Genomic DNA, 21,205 nt, shown 5'->3' with positions numbered 1-21,205 from the left:
CAACTATTTTTGGCTAAATCAAACCACCATGTCTTTTCCATTTTTTAAAATTTTAGTGTAAATTGGCATATGTTATAAAACTAAAAAACTTCATTCAGCTAAAACAAAAATATGATTTATAGCCAAGTTTCTCACTCTTGGCACTACTGACGTTTTGGGGATGGATAATCCTTTGTTGTAGGGTTCTCTTGTGCTTTTGGGAGTTTCTTTGCAGCATTACTGGCCTCAACCCACTACAGGCCAGCAACACTGCCAACTGTTGGAGGGGAAGCAGGCAGAGTAAAAAAGCCTCTGGCTGAGAAGCACTGGCTTGTAAAAACTGACTAACGGAAGTTCCAAGGCAAATTACCTAGAAATCTTAATGTAGAAGATTATGGACAGCCACACACCACTGGCAAAATGCAAGAGCTGATTAGCTCCTTAGAGCTTCACGTTTCCAGGTTAAAACTACAATCTTAAGAAAAAGCTGTACTTCAGTACAAAGAACACAGGGTTGGAGTCTGGGCTTTGTTACATATTGGTTGGTGACCTTCGCCTCTCCAAACCGGGCATTACTCAAAAGCAAAATGGGCACACGTACACTCATTGCAAAGGGTGGCTCGGAGCCTTAAAATACTACGAGACAACTGTAACATTATTAGGTGATCTAACAGCAAAGATTAATTCTGGGGCTCAAAGCAGACATTATTCAAAAATAGGGATGAATCCTTGTGTTGAATCTAAAAAGAAATGATGCAAATGAACTTAACTGAACATGGTAGGTCTTATACAGCCCTTTAAGGGCAAGTTTCCAACTGAGCCGCTGCCCTCTCAGAGCTCTCCCCGCAACTGAGCCGCTGCCCTCTCAGAGCTCTCCCCGCAACTGAGCCGCTGCCCTCTCAGAGCTCTCCCCGCAACTGAGCCGCTGCCCTCTCAGAGCTCTCCCCGCAACTGAGCCGCTGCCCTCTCAGAGCTCTCCCCGCAACTGAGCCGCTGCCCTCTCAGAGCTCTCCCCGCAACTGAGCCGCTGCCCTCTCAGAGCTCTCCCCGCAACTGAGCCGCTGCCCTCTCAGAGCTCTCCCCGCAACTGAGCCGCTGCCCTCTCAGAGCTCTCCCCGCAAAGGCGAGAGCTGTCACATCAGTCCTCTTTTCTGAAAGGCAGCCAAGGGCCCGCCGTTTCTTGGCCCCCGTGTCCTGGCCTGTGGCTCAGACAGCTCAGCATCAGCCCCTGCACCGCTGCTCTTACCTGGCGCCTGACTGGCCATCTGCCGTCTCAGTGCTGCTGCGGCGGCCGCCTGCGGGGCGGAGATGGGGTGCGAAGGGCCAGGTGCGCCATGCTTCACGGTTTTTGTTGCAAGCATGGTGCTATCAGCTCCTTGGGGAATAATTTTGCTAGCAGGTGTAGACACTGAGGGAAAAAGTAAAGTTAAGTGAGACAGTGGGTCAGAACAGAAGCACACACAAAAATTAAAATGGTAAATTCTGCATGTTAGGTTGCAGGGAAAATGCGAAGATTTAAAATCCTTAAGCATTAACAGAAAATACTGGCAAACTGACAGGTTGGCACTTTTATCTTTCAAAGATGCTGTACACTGTCTGCCCACTTCTACTGGAGAAAATATGTTACATGATCATTTCCTCTGACACTGAGTGAGATATAACTTCCATGCCCATACAGAGCAATGAATGGTTAGCTCTCCTCTCACAAATCTCTCCATTCTAGTACCTCATGCCTAGGTTGGTCTACTTAGGAGTCACTTCAGTACAAAGTCCTGACACTCTGAGCTGAAGATCTAACAGCCCAACATAGGTCCCATCAGCAAGCCACCAGAGATAATGAGCACCATGGCTGGTGAGCCCTGAGACAGGACATGGCTTCAAGCTGAAATGAGCCGAGGTCAGAAAGGCACACACTGTCTTCCACGTAAAGGGGCAACAGCGTGAGCCTTGCAGCGCCTCCTCTTCCTCACAGCGTCCCACCAACCACTTTCAAGGGGAACACATCTCTTGACTCTGTCCGTAATTTCTAAAAGATTAGCAGAAATGGCGGAGAAGGCAATGGCACCCCACTCCAGTACTCTTGCCTGGAAAATCCCACGGACGGAAGAGCCTGGTAGGCTGCAGTCCATGGGGTTGCGAAGAGTCGGACATGACTGAGCGACTTCACTTTCACTTTTCACTTTCATGCATTGGAGAAGGAAATGGCAACCCACTCCAGTGTTCTTGCCTGGAGAATCCCAGGGACAGGGGAGCCTGGTGGGCTGCTGTCTATGGGGTCACAGAGAGTCGGACACGACTGAAGCGACTTAGCAGCAGCAGCAGAAATGGGCTAGAACCCACAACTTCTGCATGTGCTAGTAATAAAACCCAGCCACAGTTCCTTCATGAGTTAGGAACCTCTTAGGGAAAAGATTGTTTCTGGTCCCACTGTTTACTTACTTGAAGTTCCCATCATACCCTGCGAACCATGAATCAGGTGAGATTTAGCAAAAGGAGTTGCCTGGGGCAAGAGACTGGGCTGGATGGAAGGTGTTCGAACCACGGGAGCGTGCCGGGGGGCCTGGACCACTGCGCCGTCATCCTTACAGGGTGTCCGCGTGTCTTCACTCTCCAGAGACTGGGAAATGGATGACGTTGAGCTGGCTTCATCCAAGTCTTCATAATACCTCTGAGACAGGAAGGCTGACCGAGACAGGCTGGCTACAGAGCCCAAAACAAAAGACAACTGAGACAATTCGAGTCCAAAAGCTATGTAATTTTCACTGTCGCTAGAGAAATAGCCAATTTGTAAAGCGACTTAATTATTACTTATTTTAAGTGGAAGCAGCTGCAGTTGAACGTGAACAAAGATAGTCTTTGCTCAAATGGGTTTTGCAAAACTGAGCTGTATAGGACAAGAACATTTTGACTGTTAGGCAAAAAAATGTGAGGTGCGAGACAGGATGCACACTGGTGTAAAAGCAGAAAGTTCACGGGCAACAACGCCACCTCAGAAAAACAACCAACTCCCACAGCAGAGTGAACAGGCAGTCACACTGGTGTCCCTGCCTTCCAACAACAAACGTCTAAGAACAGGCCTAATACAAACCGGAGAAGACATCACATCCTCAGTTCCGAGGGTCTCAAACAATGCCAGGTAAATCCAATGCTTCTTTTGAATGAGACAATTAGTTAAAAAAAAAAAATCACTAAAATCGATTCTCACTTTCCCTGTTTTGCTCCTTCCATAAACTATAGGGCAAGGCTTTATGCCATGTTACTTTCTACCATGAATTTCAGAAGTCATGTAACTGTCTGTGTACTGGAAACACCAAAACCAAGCAAAAAACAGCCCTCTCTCCTCCTCAAGTTATTTAAAAGTATTGCTAATACTTACTGACTTATCTGCCCTACGGACAGACGCATCACTCTACAAGATTTTACGTATCATAATGTGAGTGTAACATGGGCTTCCCTGGTGACTCACAGTAAAGAATATGCCTGCAATGCAGGAGACCCAGGTTCGATCCCTGGGTCAGGAAGATCCCCTAGAGAAGGAAATGGCTACCCACTCCAGTATTCTTGCCTGGAGAATTCCATGGTTAGAGGAGCCTGGTCAGCTATATAGTTCATGGGGGCGCAAAGAGTCAAACACAACTGAGCAACTAACGGGTTCACTTTTTTCAAATGTAATATAAACAATTACAAGTGAAAACCACGCATGGGGACTTCCCTGGCAGCCATAGCCAAAAGAATTTTTTTAATTAAAAAACGTACTAGGGCTACTGCTAGGCTGCAATGTCAATTTGGTAGCCAGCAGCCATATGTGGTTATTTAGATGAAAAACAAATGAAAAATTTGAACTCTAAGTTGTACCATCCCCCTTAAAGTACCCAATGGCTACCGGTGAGCTGCTGTATTGGGCAGTACTGATCCAACATCACAACCACTGCAGGAAGTTCTACTGGACAGCACTGCACCAAAGCGTTCTGAGGCAAGTCAGTGTGCAGCACAGTCCCTTAGCAAGTCCATTCATAACTACCAGCACCTGCATGTCCTATGTCTGCATTTCTCATTAGAGTACCACTAGGCACGCGTGCCTACTGAGCATGTCTTTTTTCAAATGCAGCCTTACTCAAAATCCGACATGAATCAGAAAAGTAAAGCTTTTCTAGCTAAAGCGAAGGCTAGGACCCGTGGAACCAGTTCAGCTTCCACCCAAATCTTTGGCAATCACTGCCACAGAACCTGAGGACTATGGAAAACACAGTGTAAAAGCCAAAACAACCACCTCGAGTTGACTATGTATAAGCTTCTTCTTAATCCCATATTCAGATGGATGACAGATTCTGGAGACACTTCCTCTATCTCCCATTAAGAACCAAAGAAAAACACGTACAGACACACACACAAACCCCATCCTACTCCCACACAATGTACTATACAGTTTATCCTAAAAATTCAGGACCGGGTTCCTCTACCTGGAGCAGTGGATCTCACTGGTGGGGTCTTCCTCTTGGCCAAGAAATTTCTCAGTTGTGCCTGTTTCACAGGGGACAGTTTAGCTGCAAGAAATTCGTGAACCCGTAAATGCTTAAAACTTGGTTTTTAAGGTCAGAAAGAGAACAGAGTTTAAAGACTGGGGAGAATGCACTTACCTGGTACTTTAGGCAATGGTTTGGGGTGAGCCTCTAGAGTCGTTTTCAACAAAGCATTGCGCAGGCTTTCGAGGTCACTGTCAAAACTGAAAGAGGACAATGTTACGTATGAACCAACTATGACCTGAGAAATTGGGACTCATGGTAATGGCGATGGCACATTATCCTCCTAAATACAAAGGCAAGAGATGAGAGCGTCCTGAAATGGGAATGGAAAATCTGACCAAACAATGAATTAACCCAAAGGGAAGATGATCACAGTCTCACTATCACATCCCACCCCAGAGCAAACACAACCCCGACAGGGCTCTAGAAGGAAGGGCAATTAAAATCTATACATTTAGACTAAAGGCAGTGACCACTTTGGTAACTTCAGGGGTAAACTGTCTAAGCAGGGTCTGAAATCTCCACACTTGCAAAATGACAAATCTGAGTTTCCAGACAAGTTGATCAACCTAATCCTGACAGCTAATTTTCAATTAAACAATAATGCTATGACTACAGTACCAGCTATTATCTATCAAGGGCCTGTTCCATCAGGCACACTACTGCTGCTGCTGCTGCTGCATCGCTTCAGTCGTGTCCGACTCTGTGCAGCCCCATAGACGGCAGCCCACCAGGCTCCCCCGTCCCTGGGATTCTCCAGGCAAGAACACTGGAGTGGGCTGCCATTTCCTTCTCCAGTGCATGAAAGTGAAAAGTGAAAGTGAAGTCGCTCAGTCATGTCTGACTCCTAGCAACCCCATGGACTGCAGCCTACCAGGCTCTTCCGTCCGTGGGATTTTCCAGGCAAGAGTACTGGAGTGGGGTGCCATCGCCTTCTCCAAGGCACACTACTAGGTGCTTTAAAGACTTAAACCCTTCAGTAACCCCATGAGGTGCACATTGTTAGTTCCCTGAGTGCACGCGTGCTCAGTCGTGCCCAGCTCTTTTGCGACCCCACAGACTGTAGCCTGCCAGGCTCCTCTGCCCATGGGACTGTCCAGGCAAGAATACTGGAGTGGGGTGCCATTTCCTTTTTCAAGGAATCTTCCTGACTCAGGGATCGAACCTGCGTCTCCTGCATTGGCAGAGGTATTCTTTACCATTGAGCTACTTGAGAAGGCTATTGTTAGCCCCACTTTTTGGCAAAGGGAAAAAGGATCAGAGAGGGTGAGGAATCTGACCACGATCACGCAGGTGAAAGACAGCAGAGTCACTTTCAAACCCACATCTAAACTACTCGACGACTAGTCCACTTTGCTCTGTGTATTTATTCGCTCATCCCACCTCATTTACTGAGCGCACGCGGCATTAACAAACGTGTTCTCCTGCACACCTGTGTGTGGTGCTCTGGGAGGGAGCATCCAAGGGAAGGCTCCACTGGGAGGTCTGGTTGTAAAGTCGGAGCTGCTGGAGACTATCCACCAGGTGGTTCAGCCTCTTCCTCTGTTGGTTGATGATTTCCCGGTTGTTGGCAAGAGTATTAAACAGTGTCTCTCGTTCTGGCACAAGCAGGCGCCTGTTTAGAGCAAGGAGGAAAGAACGTATGAGAATGGTTCAAATAAAAGAAATTTCCACTGGAAAGAAAAAAAAAGGACTGTAACAGTGAAAATAATAAAATGAAGAACCACTAGTGGGAAAGAAACATCAAGAAGTTACTAAGAGGGACTTTTTTGGTGGGCCAGTCGTTTAGAATCCACCGGCCAATGCAGGAGACAAGGGTTCGATCCCTGGTCCGGGAAGATTCCACATGCCATGGAGCAACGAAACGTGTGCTGCGTAACAAGAGGCGCCACCTCAGTAAGAAGCTGAGCACAACTGGAAAGTCGCTCCCACTGTCCACAACTAGAGACAGCCTGCATGCAGCAGTGAAGACCCAGCACAGCCAAAAACAAACTCATTAATTAAAAAAAAAAAGCTTATCTTCAGAGTGCCGTCAAGAGAGAGAGGACAGCACATGACTTGGCAGCAGGGGGTCCCCCACCCAAAAGAATTAAAAGGAGAAAAGGACAATGGTCCCTTTCTTTCTGGTTACAAGGTCATTAGCTCAACATACATTTTTAAAAGGCATTTCAGTGGGGTTCCAGATAATATTTAGAGAAGGGTCTAAAAGAAAGACGTTCTAGCAAACCGTATAGATTTAAGAATCAGAACTCTGCAGAAAGGAAACTTACAAAAGGCACATTAAGTATTAATAGAAAATGAATGGGGTTGTTTAAAGGAGAAGAAAGCCTGGCTTTTCTTGTTAGCCTCATGCACTTTTTAAAAAGTCAACGTATTAATTAGACAACAGTATTCCAACTGTCAAGCCAAGCAGAACGTTCATGCTGTCAGGTCAAGCCATTCTCTCACTTGGGGAGGAACATGAATTTGGCAACAGGGGAGTGCACTCTAAAACCTCTTCTAAAGGGGGCCAGCTGCCCCCAGGGACAAGGGCTCCAGGCCACAAAACCTGCCCCTGCCAGTGTCGGGAAGATCAATTTTCACTCTGTCTTACCACATCTAGGCTCTGAGGTTCCTCAGGTTAGGCACAAAGCCTTTCTCCACACTGTACAATATCATGTATTAAATTCTGTTTACTGGATTTTAAACACATTCTACCCCTGCCCCTGACACAACACTCAGGCTGCCTACTTAAGTCTGTGACCTCACAGTTTTGTAAACAAATAAACAGATCGTTTCCTGATTTATTTCCTTACAAGGCTAATCACACTGATCAAGTGTAGGTGTTTCAGAAATCTAGCATTTGGAGGGCTGACCTGTTTTTCACATCACCTTATTGCTTTCACAATGTATTGCATTCTATTCCTTCTGGAAAACACAAGGCATCAAACCAAACATCCATGGACAGAAGATCACAAGAGAAGGTTTTCCTCTATCTGTTGTCATTCCTCTCACCCTTTTAGTTATCCAAACTAATTAGCAATGTTTCCTTCAAAAGAAAATCTGGAATATACAGGAAAGTGTAAAAGAAAAACCCCTCTGAATCCCATCTTGCAGCTCTAAGTGAGTATTCTGATAGATTTATTACCAGCCTTTTTTTACATTAGACTTCCACACTGAGGTCATCTAGTATGACTTCATGTCTTAACTTTTTCATTTTTTATATGCTATACCTAATAATTACAGTTACACAATTATATATTTTGTATGTCGCTAAGTCACTTCAGTCGTGTCCGACTCTGCGCGACTCCACAGACGGCAGCCCACCAGGCTCCCCCGTCCCTGGGACTCTCCAGGCAAGAACACTGGAGTGGGTTGCCGTTTCCTTCTCCAATGCATGAAGGTGAAAAGTGAAAGTGAAGTCCCTCAGTCGTGTCCGACTCTTCAAGACCCCATGGATGGCAGCCTACCAGGCTCCTCTGCCCATGGGATTTTCCAGGCAAGAGTACTGGAGTGGGGTGCCATTGCCTTCTCAGAAAAGATATTTAACATGTTTTTTTTGAGAATATGAGATTCAACGGTTACACAGTATTTTGTTTAAGAGAAAAATGTGGTCAAATTTAGCTACTCTTAACTTTTGCATAACTAGGCTGAATCCAATTTTTCACTCTCATTAACCGTGCTGTAAATTCTTTTATGTATTACTGTGAACAATGTTATTATTCCATAGAATTTCTTGATGTATAACGACTGTGTCAAAGAGAAAGAACCTGTGTAGGGTTTTCAGAAACCCTCTTAGATGATCTTTTTAAAAGGCCACAGCACTATCAAGATAGTGGATGAGAGATCTCGCTCACTTTTGTTTTTTCTTTTGTTCCAGATGCCGATCCCACTCCAAGTCTAGAACATCATTCACATCTTGGACAGCAAATTTCACATACTGATGAAGGCGCCGAATTTCCTACAAGAAAAAAGTGAAATGGCAAAATGACTCGGTTTTCTAGTAGTTTGCAGGATTGTGTCTCAAAACAGTTTAAATGACTTTGAAGTCTTTTTACACTGAGAACCACAAGGAATAAGGACAACATAACACGTTTTAATATAATCATTAGATGGAGAAGGAAATGGCAACCCACTCTATCATTCTTGCCTGGAAAATCCCATGGACAGATGAGTCTGGTGGGCTACAGTCCATGGGGTCACAAAAGAGTCAGACACAACTTAGTGACTAAATAACAACAAATAATCATTAGAATGTTAGAGAAACCCAACTTTTAAAGTGCGTGACAGAGAGATAGTGTTAAGAAAAGGGAAACAGAAAGGGTGTGTCAGCCCAGGGCCTCTAGGGAACCGATGTTCTGGCTTAGTTCTCATTTTTCAGCTCTTGTAAAGTAGCTCCACATGGCCTAGGAATTTTCCATTGTACTCTGCTACTCCAACAGTACACCCATTTAAATTTTGCTCTCCCACCCATGAAATTAACTGTAATACAGACAAAATTATCCTACAAAACAGCACTGAAAATAATTCTGCACCTATCTATTCACAGAATAGAACACATAAGTCATCTCACCAGTGGGGGAAAAGTCATTTCTCAAAAACAAAGAATAGTATCAGTACTAGAAATGGAATTTACCATTATTAAAAGTCTTACCTATTAATTCATTTTAGGCCTTCAATAACTTTCTTTAAATTCTGATCTAGTGTTATCCTTTACGGCACCATAACTTAACTCTCAAAAATTAAAAATAAATAAATAAATAATTGGTAATAAATAAATAAATAAATAAAATAGAGCATTCCACTAATGAAAATGAAGCATTACATTAAATGTGTATACAAATGAAGATGAAGTGCTATACACCAGGAAATACTTTTACATCTGTACCAAGATCTTATTGTGTTTAACTGTATTTTCAAAATTATTCTTGGACAAGGGTATGTGCCCTAACTGAAGATGACAATGTCACTTAAAAGAGAGTCAGGCTGATTCTAGGAAGCAGCAGTAACCTTAGCATCAAACACAAATTTCAACTCGGTACTCTGTGACTACAGGAAGGCCCTTTACTGTGGACACTTCAAATGTGACCGTATCTCTGCATGAACTCATGCTGTTTCTTCTGAATGCTCTCCCAACCTTCTTTACGAGGAAAACAACACCTTTTCTTTTAAGGCCAATAAATAGCTGTTACATTAATGATTATTATTATTCCTGATTTGATTTCTAAATATATCTTTTTCAACAGCTACTTTCTACCAAGCTTAAGATTTAATTAAAAATTATGTTTTTGTTGATCCAAAAAACCTCAAGGGGGAAAGTTCTGTTTTCTTTGTTACAGTCAAGGAGGTATATATGAAGTGGGTTAGCACTCAGAGGAAATGAACAACTTTGTCCAGGCAGTCCTGCAAACCCAGACCTTCCAGAGGAGCGTGCCCATCTAGGTGTCTGTTTTCGGCAGCTCCGGTGAGGTTCTCCTACCTGGAGTTGAGCTTCACTCCTGGGGTCCAGTGGCCTCTTGTAGAGCAAGTGCAGATACGCGGAGTCACGGTTCCTCTCATTCTGTTCTCTGGCTTCTTCGACACCAGCAAAGCCCTCCAGTAAAGTTGTCTTCAGGGTACTTATATCTCCATGAAGAGACTAGAAAAGGTACAGGGACGGGCTGATACAAAAGTGGTATTTCTGAGAAATAAACCTTTCTTGCTAGATCAAGGTGGTGCTTCTCAAATATTTAACAAGATGAACATCTGAACAGAGCCAAAACTGATTTCACTGCTTGGAAAGAAAGATACTAACATTCTTTTTTTTTTTTCTCATTAAAAAAAAATACAACTTTAATGATCAGAAACTCAGGAAATAAAAATAAAAATCTGGTAATCCTTCCGTCTAAAGATGACCACTGGGATTTCTCTGGCAGTTCAGTGGTAAGGAAGGGCTTGGTGTTTTCACTGCCAAGGGTGTGGGTTCAATCCCTGGTCAGGGAACTAAGATCCTGCATGTTGCAGGGTGGAGTCGAAAAATAAAGAATAAATAAATAAATAAAGATGATCACTGCTGAAACCTTGGAGAATTCTCCTCTTTTTTTCACTTTTAAAATTTTTATTGAAGTATAGTTGATTTAAAATGTTTCAAATGTATAGCAAAGTGATTCAGTTTTACATACATATATACACACGCATATAATTCTTTTTCAGATTTTTTTCCATTATGGGTTATTATTAATACAAGATACTGAATACAGGTCCCTGTGCTATATGGTAGGTCCTTGTGGTCCATCTATTTGATATATAGAGTGTGTATCTCTTAATCCCAAATTCCCAATTTACCCCTCCCCCACCCTTGAGAACTTTCCTATTTCCAAGCGCGATATTTAAGGCAGGAACTCTGGAGTCAGGCAGTCTGATTCGGGATCCGGGCACCATCACTCAGTAACTGGGTGATTCTGGGGAAACACTTCATCTCTCTAAGCCTAGGTTTCCTGTTCTTGCAAAACAGAAAGAACAGTGCCTACCACACAGAAAAGCTGTGAAGATTCATTGAGATAATATTGAGAGCCTGGCACATAGTAAAGAGTAATAATAGAAACACAGGGGTCTCCTCTGGTGGTCTAGTGGCTAAGAGCTCTCAATGCTGGGGCCTGGGTTTGATCCCTGGTTGGAGAACTAGATCCCACATGCCACAGCTAAGACCCTGCGCAGCCAAAAAAAAAAGTAACACAGTAAATAATACAGTGAACAGCAAACATTTGTTATTTTTATATTGTGTATGCTCTTGGGTATCCCGCTTTTTTCTTAAACTTAACACTTTATAACCTAACAATTGACTATAAAAGACAGTAAGTTTTCTCCTGTAAATGACCCACAACATCTTCATTAAAGTTTGCTTTTATATCAAGAAAAAAAGCTAGTAAATTTTCAAATATGCCTAAACTAAACTAACAACTAGAATAAACTTTAATGGAATGCCTTGTGCCAATGGGATACAAAGTACTTATTATTCCATTTTCCACATGAAAAAAATAAAACATAGAGCTATTAGAATAACTTGCACAATGTCACATAGTTTACTGTTCAGTATCCATGGGAAATCCCATGGACCAAAGAGCCTGGCGGGCTACGGTCGATAGGGTCACAAAGAGTCGGACACAACTTAGCGACTAAAACAAAAGGCAGGGTTTGAAGTCAGGCATTCCTGGGTGAGCCACTCATCCACATAAAAAACACTACCAGTGTCCTTTAAGAGAGAAAATATATATGCCCATGGAGTATCAGGATGACAATGTTTAACTTAGGAAGAGCATCAAAAACACAAACCTCTGTGGTCTCTTTAATCTCCAAGAGAAAGGCATGTAGGTCATCTGATTCTGTTCGCAGCATCTTCATCTCCTCAGATGTGCCCACCTGGAAACAGGCTTTCGACGTTCGGGCTTTCAACTCTTCCAGCTCCTTTTGAAAGTGAGCGATCTGTCAAGGCCACAAATGAGGAGACGACTCAGTCTGAATGGCGTGGCAGCCCTGTCACGGCTTCCGGGCCCACTAATAATAGCAGAGACTCCCAGGACACACGAAGGCTCAATGCCAGAATAAAACAGTCACACAGGAGTCAGCACCCAGAGCCATTCAAGTCTCACTATCAGAGCTATTTCTGGAAAAAATCTGCAGGAACAAATTTACCTCCTCCCCAATTCCAGCCATCACAGGATCTGACTCTTTCCACTGATGTCCCTGCTTTTCTGTAACAGGAGGCTGAAGTGATTTTGGCTGAAATGAAAGGCAAAGTTTAAAAATGCATCCCACACCCCAAGCAAGATGTTACAAGCAATGGCTTCCTGGAGTAGGTGGCTCAGTGTCTGCCATAGGTGCAGCACCTCACAATACCGTTACCGTTCCACCATTCAGTCTTTTGAACCTGTATTTGCTGGGTACCTTCTTGGTATAACGCATGTTCTAGACAGTGGAGATGGAGGTAAACAAGGCAGATAAGGTCCCTACTCTCACGGAACTCACCTTCCACTGGGACAAGACATAATAAGAAGTAAACAAGTCTTAAGTAATTACAGCAAGTGACGTGAAAAAAATGAACAGGAACATATAGAGAGAATAAAAGTGAAAACACTGCTTCAGATGAGATGGCCCAAAAGCCTTCACTGAGCACTGTCTCTGCACTGAGATATGAAGTAAGGGAGAAAGCTATGGCAAGTTTAGGTAAGCACCTCCAGACAGCAAGAAAAGCAAGTGCAGAAAAGACTTTGGCAAGTTCGGGGCAAAAGTAATGTAGGCACATGAAGTCAGGGAGGGAGTTGGGGGCAGGCAGAGGGAGGTCATGGAAGACTATACCAAAGAGTCTGGATTTTATTCTGTGTTGGAAAACTACTAGTGGAGTTTTAGGAGAGTTGAAACTATTCTTTGTTTTATGATATTAGAAGAGTCCTCCTGCTATTCAACAGAGCATGGATGACAGTGACAGGCAGGTGAAGAAACAGAGTGGTCAGGAGGCTACTGAGGGTAGATGATAATGGCCTGAAATTCGATATCAGCAGGGACAGAGATGTGGATTTATGACAAATAACACACCACAGAGCAGAGCTGGCAAGACCTCTGCTAGTGTGGACCAGGGCAGGCGCTATTACAGAGAGGGATCCAGGATGACGCCGCATCAGGGGCTGGAGCACACTGCCAGGTCAGTGCTTTTCGAGATGGGACTCCCAGAACAAGGACAGGTTCCTGGGAATACACATCAAGAATTCTGCTTTGGGACTTCCTTGGTGGTCCAGCGGTTAAGACTCTGTGCTCCCACTGCAGGGGACCTGGGTTTGATCCCTGGTCAGGGAGTTAGATCCCACAAGCCCCAACTTAAGAGTTCACATGCTGCAACTAAGACCCAGCACAACCAAATAAATAAATAATGGGAAAAAAAAAAAAAAGAATTCTGCTTTAGAGATGTTATAACTTGAGAGGACCTTCAAGTGATTTGTTACCTACACCAGTGAACATATAGAAGAGTTTTTAGATTGCATAAACATTCAGTAGAACAGCTTTATTTAATAAATGCCATGTGTCACGTATTATGCCAAAAGCTACAGCTGTAAACTGGGCATTTCCTGTGAAATGTGCTGAGGCAGGGAAGGAAGCAGACTGGGACAGAGACAGAGGAAAAGATACGACTCCTGTTCTGAGGGCACTCAAATAATCAAGCGGGAAATGGACAGAAAATTCTCTTTAAACTATAAAAATAAACTGAGATGATAGACTGTAGATCTAATATGAAAAGTAAAATAATAAAACTTTTAGGAAAATATCTTTTTGACCTTGAAACAGGAAATTATTTTCAAAACAGAACACAAAAAGTACTCATCTTAAAAAAATAATTAAATTACATTAAAATTAAGTACTTGTCATCAAAAGAGACCTCAAGGGAAGGTAAAGGCAATTCAGAGAGTGAGAAAGTATTTGTATTATATGTTTATGTGTTTACACATGCATATGCATATCCAATTAGGAATGAACTCTTATAAGTCAATAACAAAAACAACCCAATGGAAAAATAGGTAAAAGACTTGTACAGACACCACTGAAAAGAAGATAGTCAGATGAAAAAAAGCTCAATTTTACTAGTCATCTGTGAAATATTAATTAAAACCACAAAATACAACAACAATAAAAATGTAAAATGTAAATAAAAATACATTAAAAATAAAAATGTAAAAAATGTAAACTACAAAACTAGTGAGGATGTGCTGCTGCTGCTACTGCTGCTAGGTCACTTCAGTCGTGTCCGACTCTGTGCGACCCCAGAGATGGCAGCCCACCAGGCTCCCCCGTCCCTTGGATTCTCCAAGCAAGAACACTGGAGTGGGTTGCTACTTCCTTCTCTAATGCATTTAGGTGAAAAGTGAAAGTGAAGTCGCTCAGTCGTGTCCGACTCTTAGCGACCCCATGGACTGCAGCCCACCAGTCTCCTCTGCCCATGGGATTTTCCAGGCAAGAATACTGGAGTGGGGTGCCATTGCCTTCTCTGAGTGAGGATGTGCAGCTGAACTCAAATACACCTAATGGGAATGTACTAAGAAGGAATATATGCATATTCTATGACCTAACAATTCCACTCCTAGAAATGCATACACATATTCACCCAAAGACATCAACTGGTGTGGTCATGACAACACGCTTCACAATGACTTCAACCTGGAAACTACTCAAATGTCCGTCAAGGGTGGGATGAAACTTGTAGTAATGGCCACGCAGTGAATTCCAGGCAGCAACGACGATACGGGAACCTCACAGACGTGACACGGAGCCAAACAGCCAGATACAAGAATGCATACTGAATCATTCCATTTCACAGAAGGTACTCACACGCTAAACTAAGCTATGCTATTAGAAATCATGACAGTGAGACCTCTTTGGCAAGGGTAATGTCTAGAAGGGCTCACAGGAGGGGGACTCAGGGACCCCAGTATGGTCTGTTTCTTGTTCTGGGTGTGGGTTACCAAGGTGTACTCAGCTGGTGACAATTCATCCAGGTGTATATGTGTCACCTGTATCCTCCTTCCCCCTATGTGTACTCTATGTTAGTAAAAAATTAAATAAAATAAACCAAGTCGTAATGGAAAGGCAGAAAAAAAAGAGGGCAGTGGGAGATTTCTTGATTACTTTGGGAATGACAGAAAAAAATCAGGTGGTATACTACAGTCTTCAGACATGAATAGGATTCCACAAATGGAACAGCAGAGCTCAGGAATCAGCAGAGAAAACAAGCCTAAGATTCTAGGGTTGCATTAAATGGCTTTTATGATGAGACATTACGAACATTCATAGCTCCCACTTTGGTACTGCCTATCACATAGTCCGAAATACTTTTGCAAAGGTGTGAATTCTAAAACCAAAAAAAAACTCACTTTATAAACATGTATGTTTGGCGCAGTAAATTAATAAACACAGTATTGCAGGCTGAGTTTAAACATACCTGAGGAGAGCCTGACTTAGTCACTGGAGGGGTTATCCTAGGTGATTTCTGGACCATTGAGGGCATCGGACTTGGACTGCCCTGAGCAGCTCGCCCTATAAGAACAAGAGGTCAGTCAAAACAAACAGTATTCATTCCCATTATTTCTTCCACCACGAACATCCTTTCCTCAAATCTAATAAGTTTTTCACTGTCCCTGGCCTCCATTTATGATCTTGGTTACCAAAAGAGATATCCATGGTTTCCAAATACCTAAAAAACACATATAACATTTTAAAACAGGAAGCTCCCTTGTAAAGCAGGTAAACTGGAGTGTCTCTGATAACAGGTATGTGCACTGGTGTGCAGGCCCAGGAGGCAGTCCCCTCAGCCCATCCCTAATCCTCACAGGGGCGCCTGATGACCTCTGGGAACTGGGGACAAAGTTTAAAGACCATGAGAGCAACAATTCCCATCCCTAGGAAGAACTCACAGGGCCTTCGGGACTCTCCTGGAATCCTCTAGGACAAGTCTGTTGCACATAAGAATCACCTAGGAGCTTTTAACAGAGAAAGTAATGGCACCCCACTCCAGTACTCTTGCCTGGAAAATCCCATGGACGGAGGAACTGGAAGGCTGCGGTCCATGGGGTCGCTGAGGGTCAGACACAACTGAGCAACTTCACTTTCCCTTTTCACTTTCATGCATTGGAGAAGGAAATGGCAACCCACTCCAGTGTTCTTGCCTGGAGAATCCCAGGGACTGGGGAGCCTGGTGGGCTGCCGTCTATGGGGTCGCACAGAGTCAGACACAACTGAAGTGACTTAGCAGCAGGAGCTTTTAAAAAACAAATATACCAAAAACTTGTATCCAGGCCTCATCTCAAGAGAACCAGATTAAACAGTGAGAGAGGGGACTCCCCCAGTGGGTCTAAAGTACAATCCAATGATCCAGGAGCCACCAAACTATTAAGAATTAAATAACAGCAATGGCAGTAGGGAGATATGGGTGGTGAGCAGCAGACAGGGAGAAAGTGTATGTGTGGTGTGGTACATTTCTTCTACCCTAAAGTGTAAAGAGATGTGAAAAGACGAAAGGATCGTTAATTCTTTAGGTCATAGACAAGTACTTGCCAGAATCTGGTGAAAAGTCCCAGAATGAGGTGACTTTGACAAATGCTACAAGGCAGTCCTTGATCAGCAGCTAAGAGGGATTTCAGGAATTTATACAGCTCAATGCTTGCTCAGTATCTACCAAGATAAAATTATTCCTGACACTCAAACACCAAATGGCTATGCAAGTAGTCTGGCTGGGTATTATCACTGGCATGAGCAAACAACAAACTTAAAAACAGAGACATATCTGACAGACGCCACCACAACTGTGAGCAAAATGATGTCACTTATGTCAGGACAAAAGGAAATCACATGATGTGGCACACACATCAACTACGTAGTGTTACTGCTATTAATGGTATTAATGTTTCATGTAAACTTCACCGTGTGGAAACTCTCAAATCCAAATTGAAGGATAGTCCACAAAACTACTGGCCTGATCTCACCAATGTTAATGCTGAGGAAAACAAAAACGGTAAAAGACTGCTTGAGACTAACAAGACAAAATCAGTATAGCGTGTAACCCTTGAGCGGCTTTTAGAAAAACAAAGGGGGAAAACAAAGCTATAAGAACATTACAGGAACAACATTGGAAATGTGAATCGGGCTACAGGCTGAATTACTGTTAAATTTCTTTAGTGTGATAATGTATTGAGTGCCCTTGTTTTTAGGAGAGAGACACTGAAGTTCTTAGGGGTGAAGTGTTTGATATCTGTGATTAACTTTCCAATGTTTTAGAAAAAAATTTACATTAAAAAAGAAAGACACAGGACTTCCCTGGTGGCACAGTGGTTAAGAATCCGCCTGCCAGTGCGGGGGACAAGAGTTCAATTTCTGGTTCGGGAAGATTCCAAATGCCGGGGAGCAGCTGAGTCCATGTGCTGCAACTGCTGGAGCCCGTGTGCCCTAGAGCCTGCGCTCTGCAGCGAGAGCCGCCTCCGCGAGGAGAAGCCCACACACCACCACTGCAGAGAGCGTGCACAGAGCGCAAACACCCAGTGCAGCCAAAAAGACTTTGTTTTAAAAAAAAGAAAAAGAATCCAAGCTCACCAAACTATAAATTCATATTTAAAAAAGAAAGAAAGACATAAAGGAACAGTGCATGATGCTGACTCTCAGGGTAAGGAATGATACTCAGATTATAATATGCAGCCTTTCCGAGGTTTGAAAGAAGAAAAAGACAGGGTGGGTACATTTGCTCGTTGAGCTGTATAATGCACTTCAACCTGGATATAACCATTATCATGATCTTTATTTAAAAAATCTGCTTATGGTAGGGCTGAGTGTGAAAATCCAGGACAGTCACCAGAGGAAATAAGCAGAAAGCCTCCACAGGTTCCTTATCGTCTATGTGTCTTCAAGACTTGCTTGGTGACTGACCTGCATGGAGAGCAAGCTCTACGTGAAGACAAATGCCCCACAAGACAGAGACAAGCACTGAAGCCATTATGAATCTTTCCAAACTGGAGTACAAAAGCCACTGGACTTCAGTGTGAGTTACAGGAAGCAAGAAAAAGGAATCCAGTCCAGCCATGTTGGCTAGGATTTTTAAATAACTTGGAGAAATGCTAATCTGGGAATTCGGGACTGAGCTTTGAAGCTGTTTGCTTAAAATCATACCTGATGCTGATGGAGTGGCTGAGGACTTGGATGACAAGGAACTGGATGATGCTGAAAGGGGCGCGGGGTGGCTGAGAGGTCCAGAGGAAGCCGGCTTGGAGGCCGAGAAGGGCAGCATTGAGGCTGTGCTCTGTGAGTTGTGAACAGGAGCCGAGGTGGCTGCAGCTGTGAACCTGAAAACGGCAGCCCGAGTGGGTCAGAACAGCCTGCTGCTGTGGGATTGTTCGCAACAGTAATGAGTGATCATCAAAAGGTAACTTCCTAGACTCTTCTGCCTTTAGGAAGTGCAAATGTTTAGCTATTTCTTACAAAAGGTGAGGGCTGCATGGAAACATTCATCATCTGCTTATTTGGAATGAAAATATCAAATACATACTTAATATGATGACAAAACTAAGTTTACCATGATACAAAACATTTACTGTCTATCCTATCAGGCTGAGTGAAAAAAGAAGGTGGGACTCAACTGGACTTCGGAGAGTTTAGTACCCTCCCTTTGTCAAGGAAATTACTGAGGACTCGTGGGATGATCATCTCTGGGGAAGGAGAATGGAAGATGAGAGCAGGTTACTATCTCTGGGATGCTGACGGTCTGCTAGGAAGGGGAAGTAAGTTTCACCTAAAAGAGCAAATGTCTGTAAAGAATATAAGTATACAGCATCAGATGACTAGTGAAATAAATCACAGTGTTACACAATGGAATACTAGGCAACCTTCAGAATGAAGCGGCTGCATGACAACTTATTATCAACAATGACAGCAGCCGGCATCCCCTCCACAGTAACAAGGGAAGATACAGAAGAGTGGAGGGGGAAGCTGGTAGTATTTATACTCAATGGCAATTATGCGAAAGGGTAAAAGGTATAAGGGATACTTCTCTCAAAAGGTTTATATTCTGGTGGTGAGAACAAAACAAGCAGGTACAGAAGTGAAAAAATAAGATACACGTAGGACTTCCCTGGTGGTCCAGTGGTTAAGAATCTGCCTTCCAATGTGGGGAACTTAGATCCCTGGTCAGGGAACTAAGATCCCACATGTAAGTGAAAAACAAGCGCTATCTCTACCTGTCAAACTTGAAGTGTTACTTACTTTTCGCTAAGGTTGACCTTGACTGCAGGAGCTGACGGTGGGAAGGTGGGCTTCATTCCCATATTTGGAGCTGACACACTTGGCATTGGTGTGCTTTCCAGGGTAGGCTTAAAACCCGATGATCCAAAGGAGAATGAAGCAGCTGAGGGCATCATGGGAGAGGCCACAGGCGTGGGCGCGAGGGAGGCTTGAGAAGGAGGAGCAAAAGGGAAGGGCGAAGCGCCAGAGACCAGGGCTGCTTTGGCCCCGTCAGAGCCACTGGAACTCAGAGGAGCCTCCCCAGGGACAGAACCAGAGGACTTCAAAGATGAAGAACCAAAGGAGAACACAGCTGACGGCAGAGAGAAGGTGGAGGTGGGGGCGGCCTGTGATGAAGGCAGCACAGAGGCAGGCACCGCGGCAGCCGGCACATCGAGCTTCTGCGGGGCCTGAGGGGAGGTGGGGGTAGTGGGAATACTTCCTGCAAGGAAACACAGGGAGGAAAAGGGAAGAGACAAGTTAACGCCATGACACTGGAGGTCCACATTGCAGGAAGCAAGTGGAAAAGGGTTGGTGGAAGAAGGAAGCCAGAAATAATTGGTCCTCATTCCAAAGTTGTGGGGAGAAGAAATGCGAGCTGATGTTGAACTTTCCATAGCAAACATTCCATATGGCAAGATATCTAAAACTTTGAAGGAAAAAGAAAATGCAGAAAGACATTAGACTAACAGGTCTTCCTAAACATCAACTTGAGTAATATAGAAAAAACACTTCTCGATGTCACAGTGAAAAGTAAGTCATTCTGCAATATTTTATTATCGGGAAAAAACTTTAACTCAGACCTACGCCTCTCAATAGTCACTAAAACAACTCCAGTTTAATCAAAGATATATCTCCTTTGTTTTGAGATATACAAAAGGATATATATAACTATATCTCAAAACAAAGGCGGCAAAAAGTGAATTAAGTCCAAGTGTCTAACAACCTGATAAACCTAAAAGTGACCCCCAAAATCACAAAAGATAAAGATTTGACTAAGTACAAAAATAGGCATACAACCAAAAGGTATACTGAAAAAAAATCTGCAACCGATGACAGTAATATGTTTTATTTTTTAAATAAAAATTGAGATTTTAAAAAACTTTTGAGGCGTTCTCTGATGGTCCAGTGGTTGAGTCTGCCTGCCAGTGCAGGGCAAATGGGTTGGATCCCTAGTCCGGGGAGACTCCACATACCTTGGGGCAACCAACCCCATGTGCCACAACCGCTGAAGCCCTGGTGCCCTACAGTCTGGGCTCCACAACAAAAGGAGTCACCACAATGAGAAGCCCGTGCACCGTAACTAAAGAGCAGCCCCTGCTCACAACAACTCAGCATCGCTCACCCCACGCAGCAGTGAAGACCGGATGCAGTCAAAAATTAACCAATTAAAAAAACCCCAAAATATAAAAGCAACAACAAAAACTTTGGGGACTTTAAATTTTTCATTTATTTATTTCTTAAATTTTTTGGCCATGCCTCGAAGCATGAGAGATCTTAGTTCCCTCACCAGGGATCGAACCCATACCTCCTGTATTGGAAGCACAGAGTCCCAACCATTGGAACACCAGGGAAGTCCTGAGACTTTAACAGATAAACGCTGGGAATCTAATTCACAGGAAGAAAATATATACATTTTCTCTAGTCAAAGAAACACAAATTAAATGAGGCATACTTTGGTTCTCTAAATTATCAAAATATAAATACATATAATCCCCTAGGTGAAGGGGTAAAATAAACCTGAAACTTTTTGTTACCAGGTACCTAATTTAGCAATCTTTGAGAAAACATTAAGTCTCAAAAAAATCATAAAAAATGAACCTTGTAATCCCAATTCTAAGAATAATGCCTATGAAATAACTTAAAAAATTAAAAAGATATTTAATACAACCCAATGGTAAAATATATTCAACAGAATATTAAACATTCTTAAATCATAA

The 21,205-nt window shown here is 43.3% G+C and overlaps 1 protein-coding gene across 2 annotated transcripts in view; it reads right to left on the bottom strand.

The window, feature by feature from the left end:
- NUP214 (nucleoporin 214) overlaps positions 1-21,205 on the bottom strand; it is a 91,610-nt gene that overhangs the window by 53,741 nt on the left and 16,664 nt on the right. For both annotated transcript variants that reach the window (XM_025261864.3, XM_025261865.3), the window contains exons 12-23: positions 19,248-19,707; positions 18,159-18,331; positions 15,445-15,539; positions 12,153-12,239; positions 11,793-11,942; positions 9,961-10,119; positions 8,339-8,442; positions 5,935-6,117; positions 4,617-4,702; positions 4,440-4,523; positions 2,419-2,679; positions 1,226-1,387 (exon numbers count right to left, since the gene is read on the bottom strand). In XM_025261864.3, the coding sequence (XP_025117649.3) occupies positions 1,226-1,387; positions 2,419-2,679; positions 4,440-4,523; positions 4,617-4,702; positions 5,935-6,117; positions 8,339-8,442; positions 9,961-10,119; positions 11,793-11,942; positions 12,153-12,239; positions 15,445-15,539; positions 18,159-18,331; positions 19,248-19,707 (2,004 nt within the window). The remainder of the gene's footprint in view (positions 1-1,225; positions 1,388-2,418; positions 2,680-4,439; positions 4,524-4,616; positions 4,703-5,934; positions 6,118-8,338; positions 8,443-9,960; positions 10,120-11,792; positions 11,943-12,152; positions 12,240-15,444; positions 15,540-18,158; positions 18,332-19,247; positions 19,708-21,205) is intronic.

The sequence above is a fragment of the Bubalus bubalis genome, chromosome 12 (assembly GCF_019923935.1).
Source record: "Bubalus bubalis isolate 160015118507 breed Murrah chromosome 12, NDDB_SH_1, whole genome shotgun sequence".
NCBI classification, from domain to species: Eukaryota; Metazoa; Chordata; class Mammalia; order Artiodactyla; family Bovidae; genus Bubalus; species Bubalus bubalis.
The sequence above is the reverse complement of the archived record's forward strand: the minus strand, read 5'-3'. Positions and strand labels throughout refer to the sequence as shown.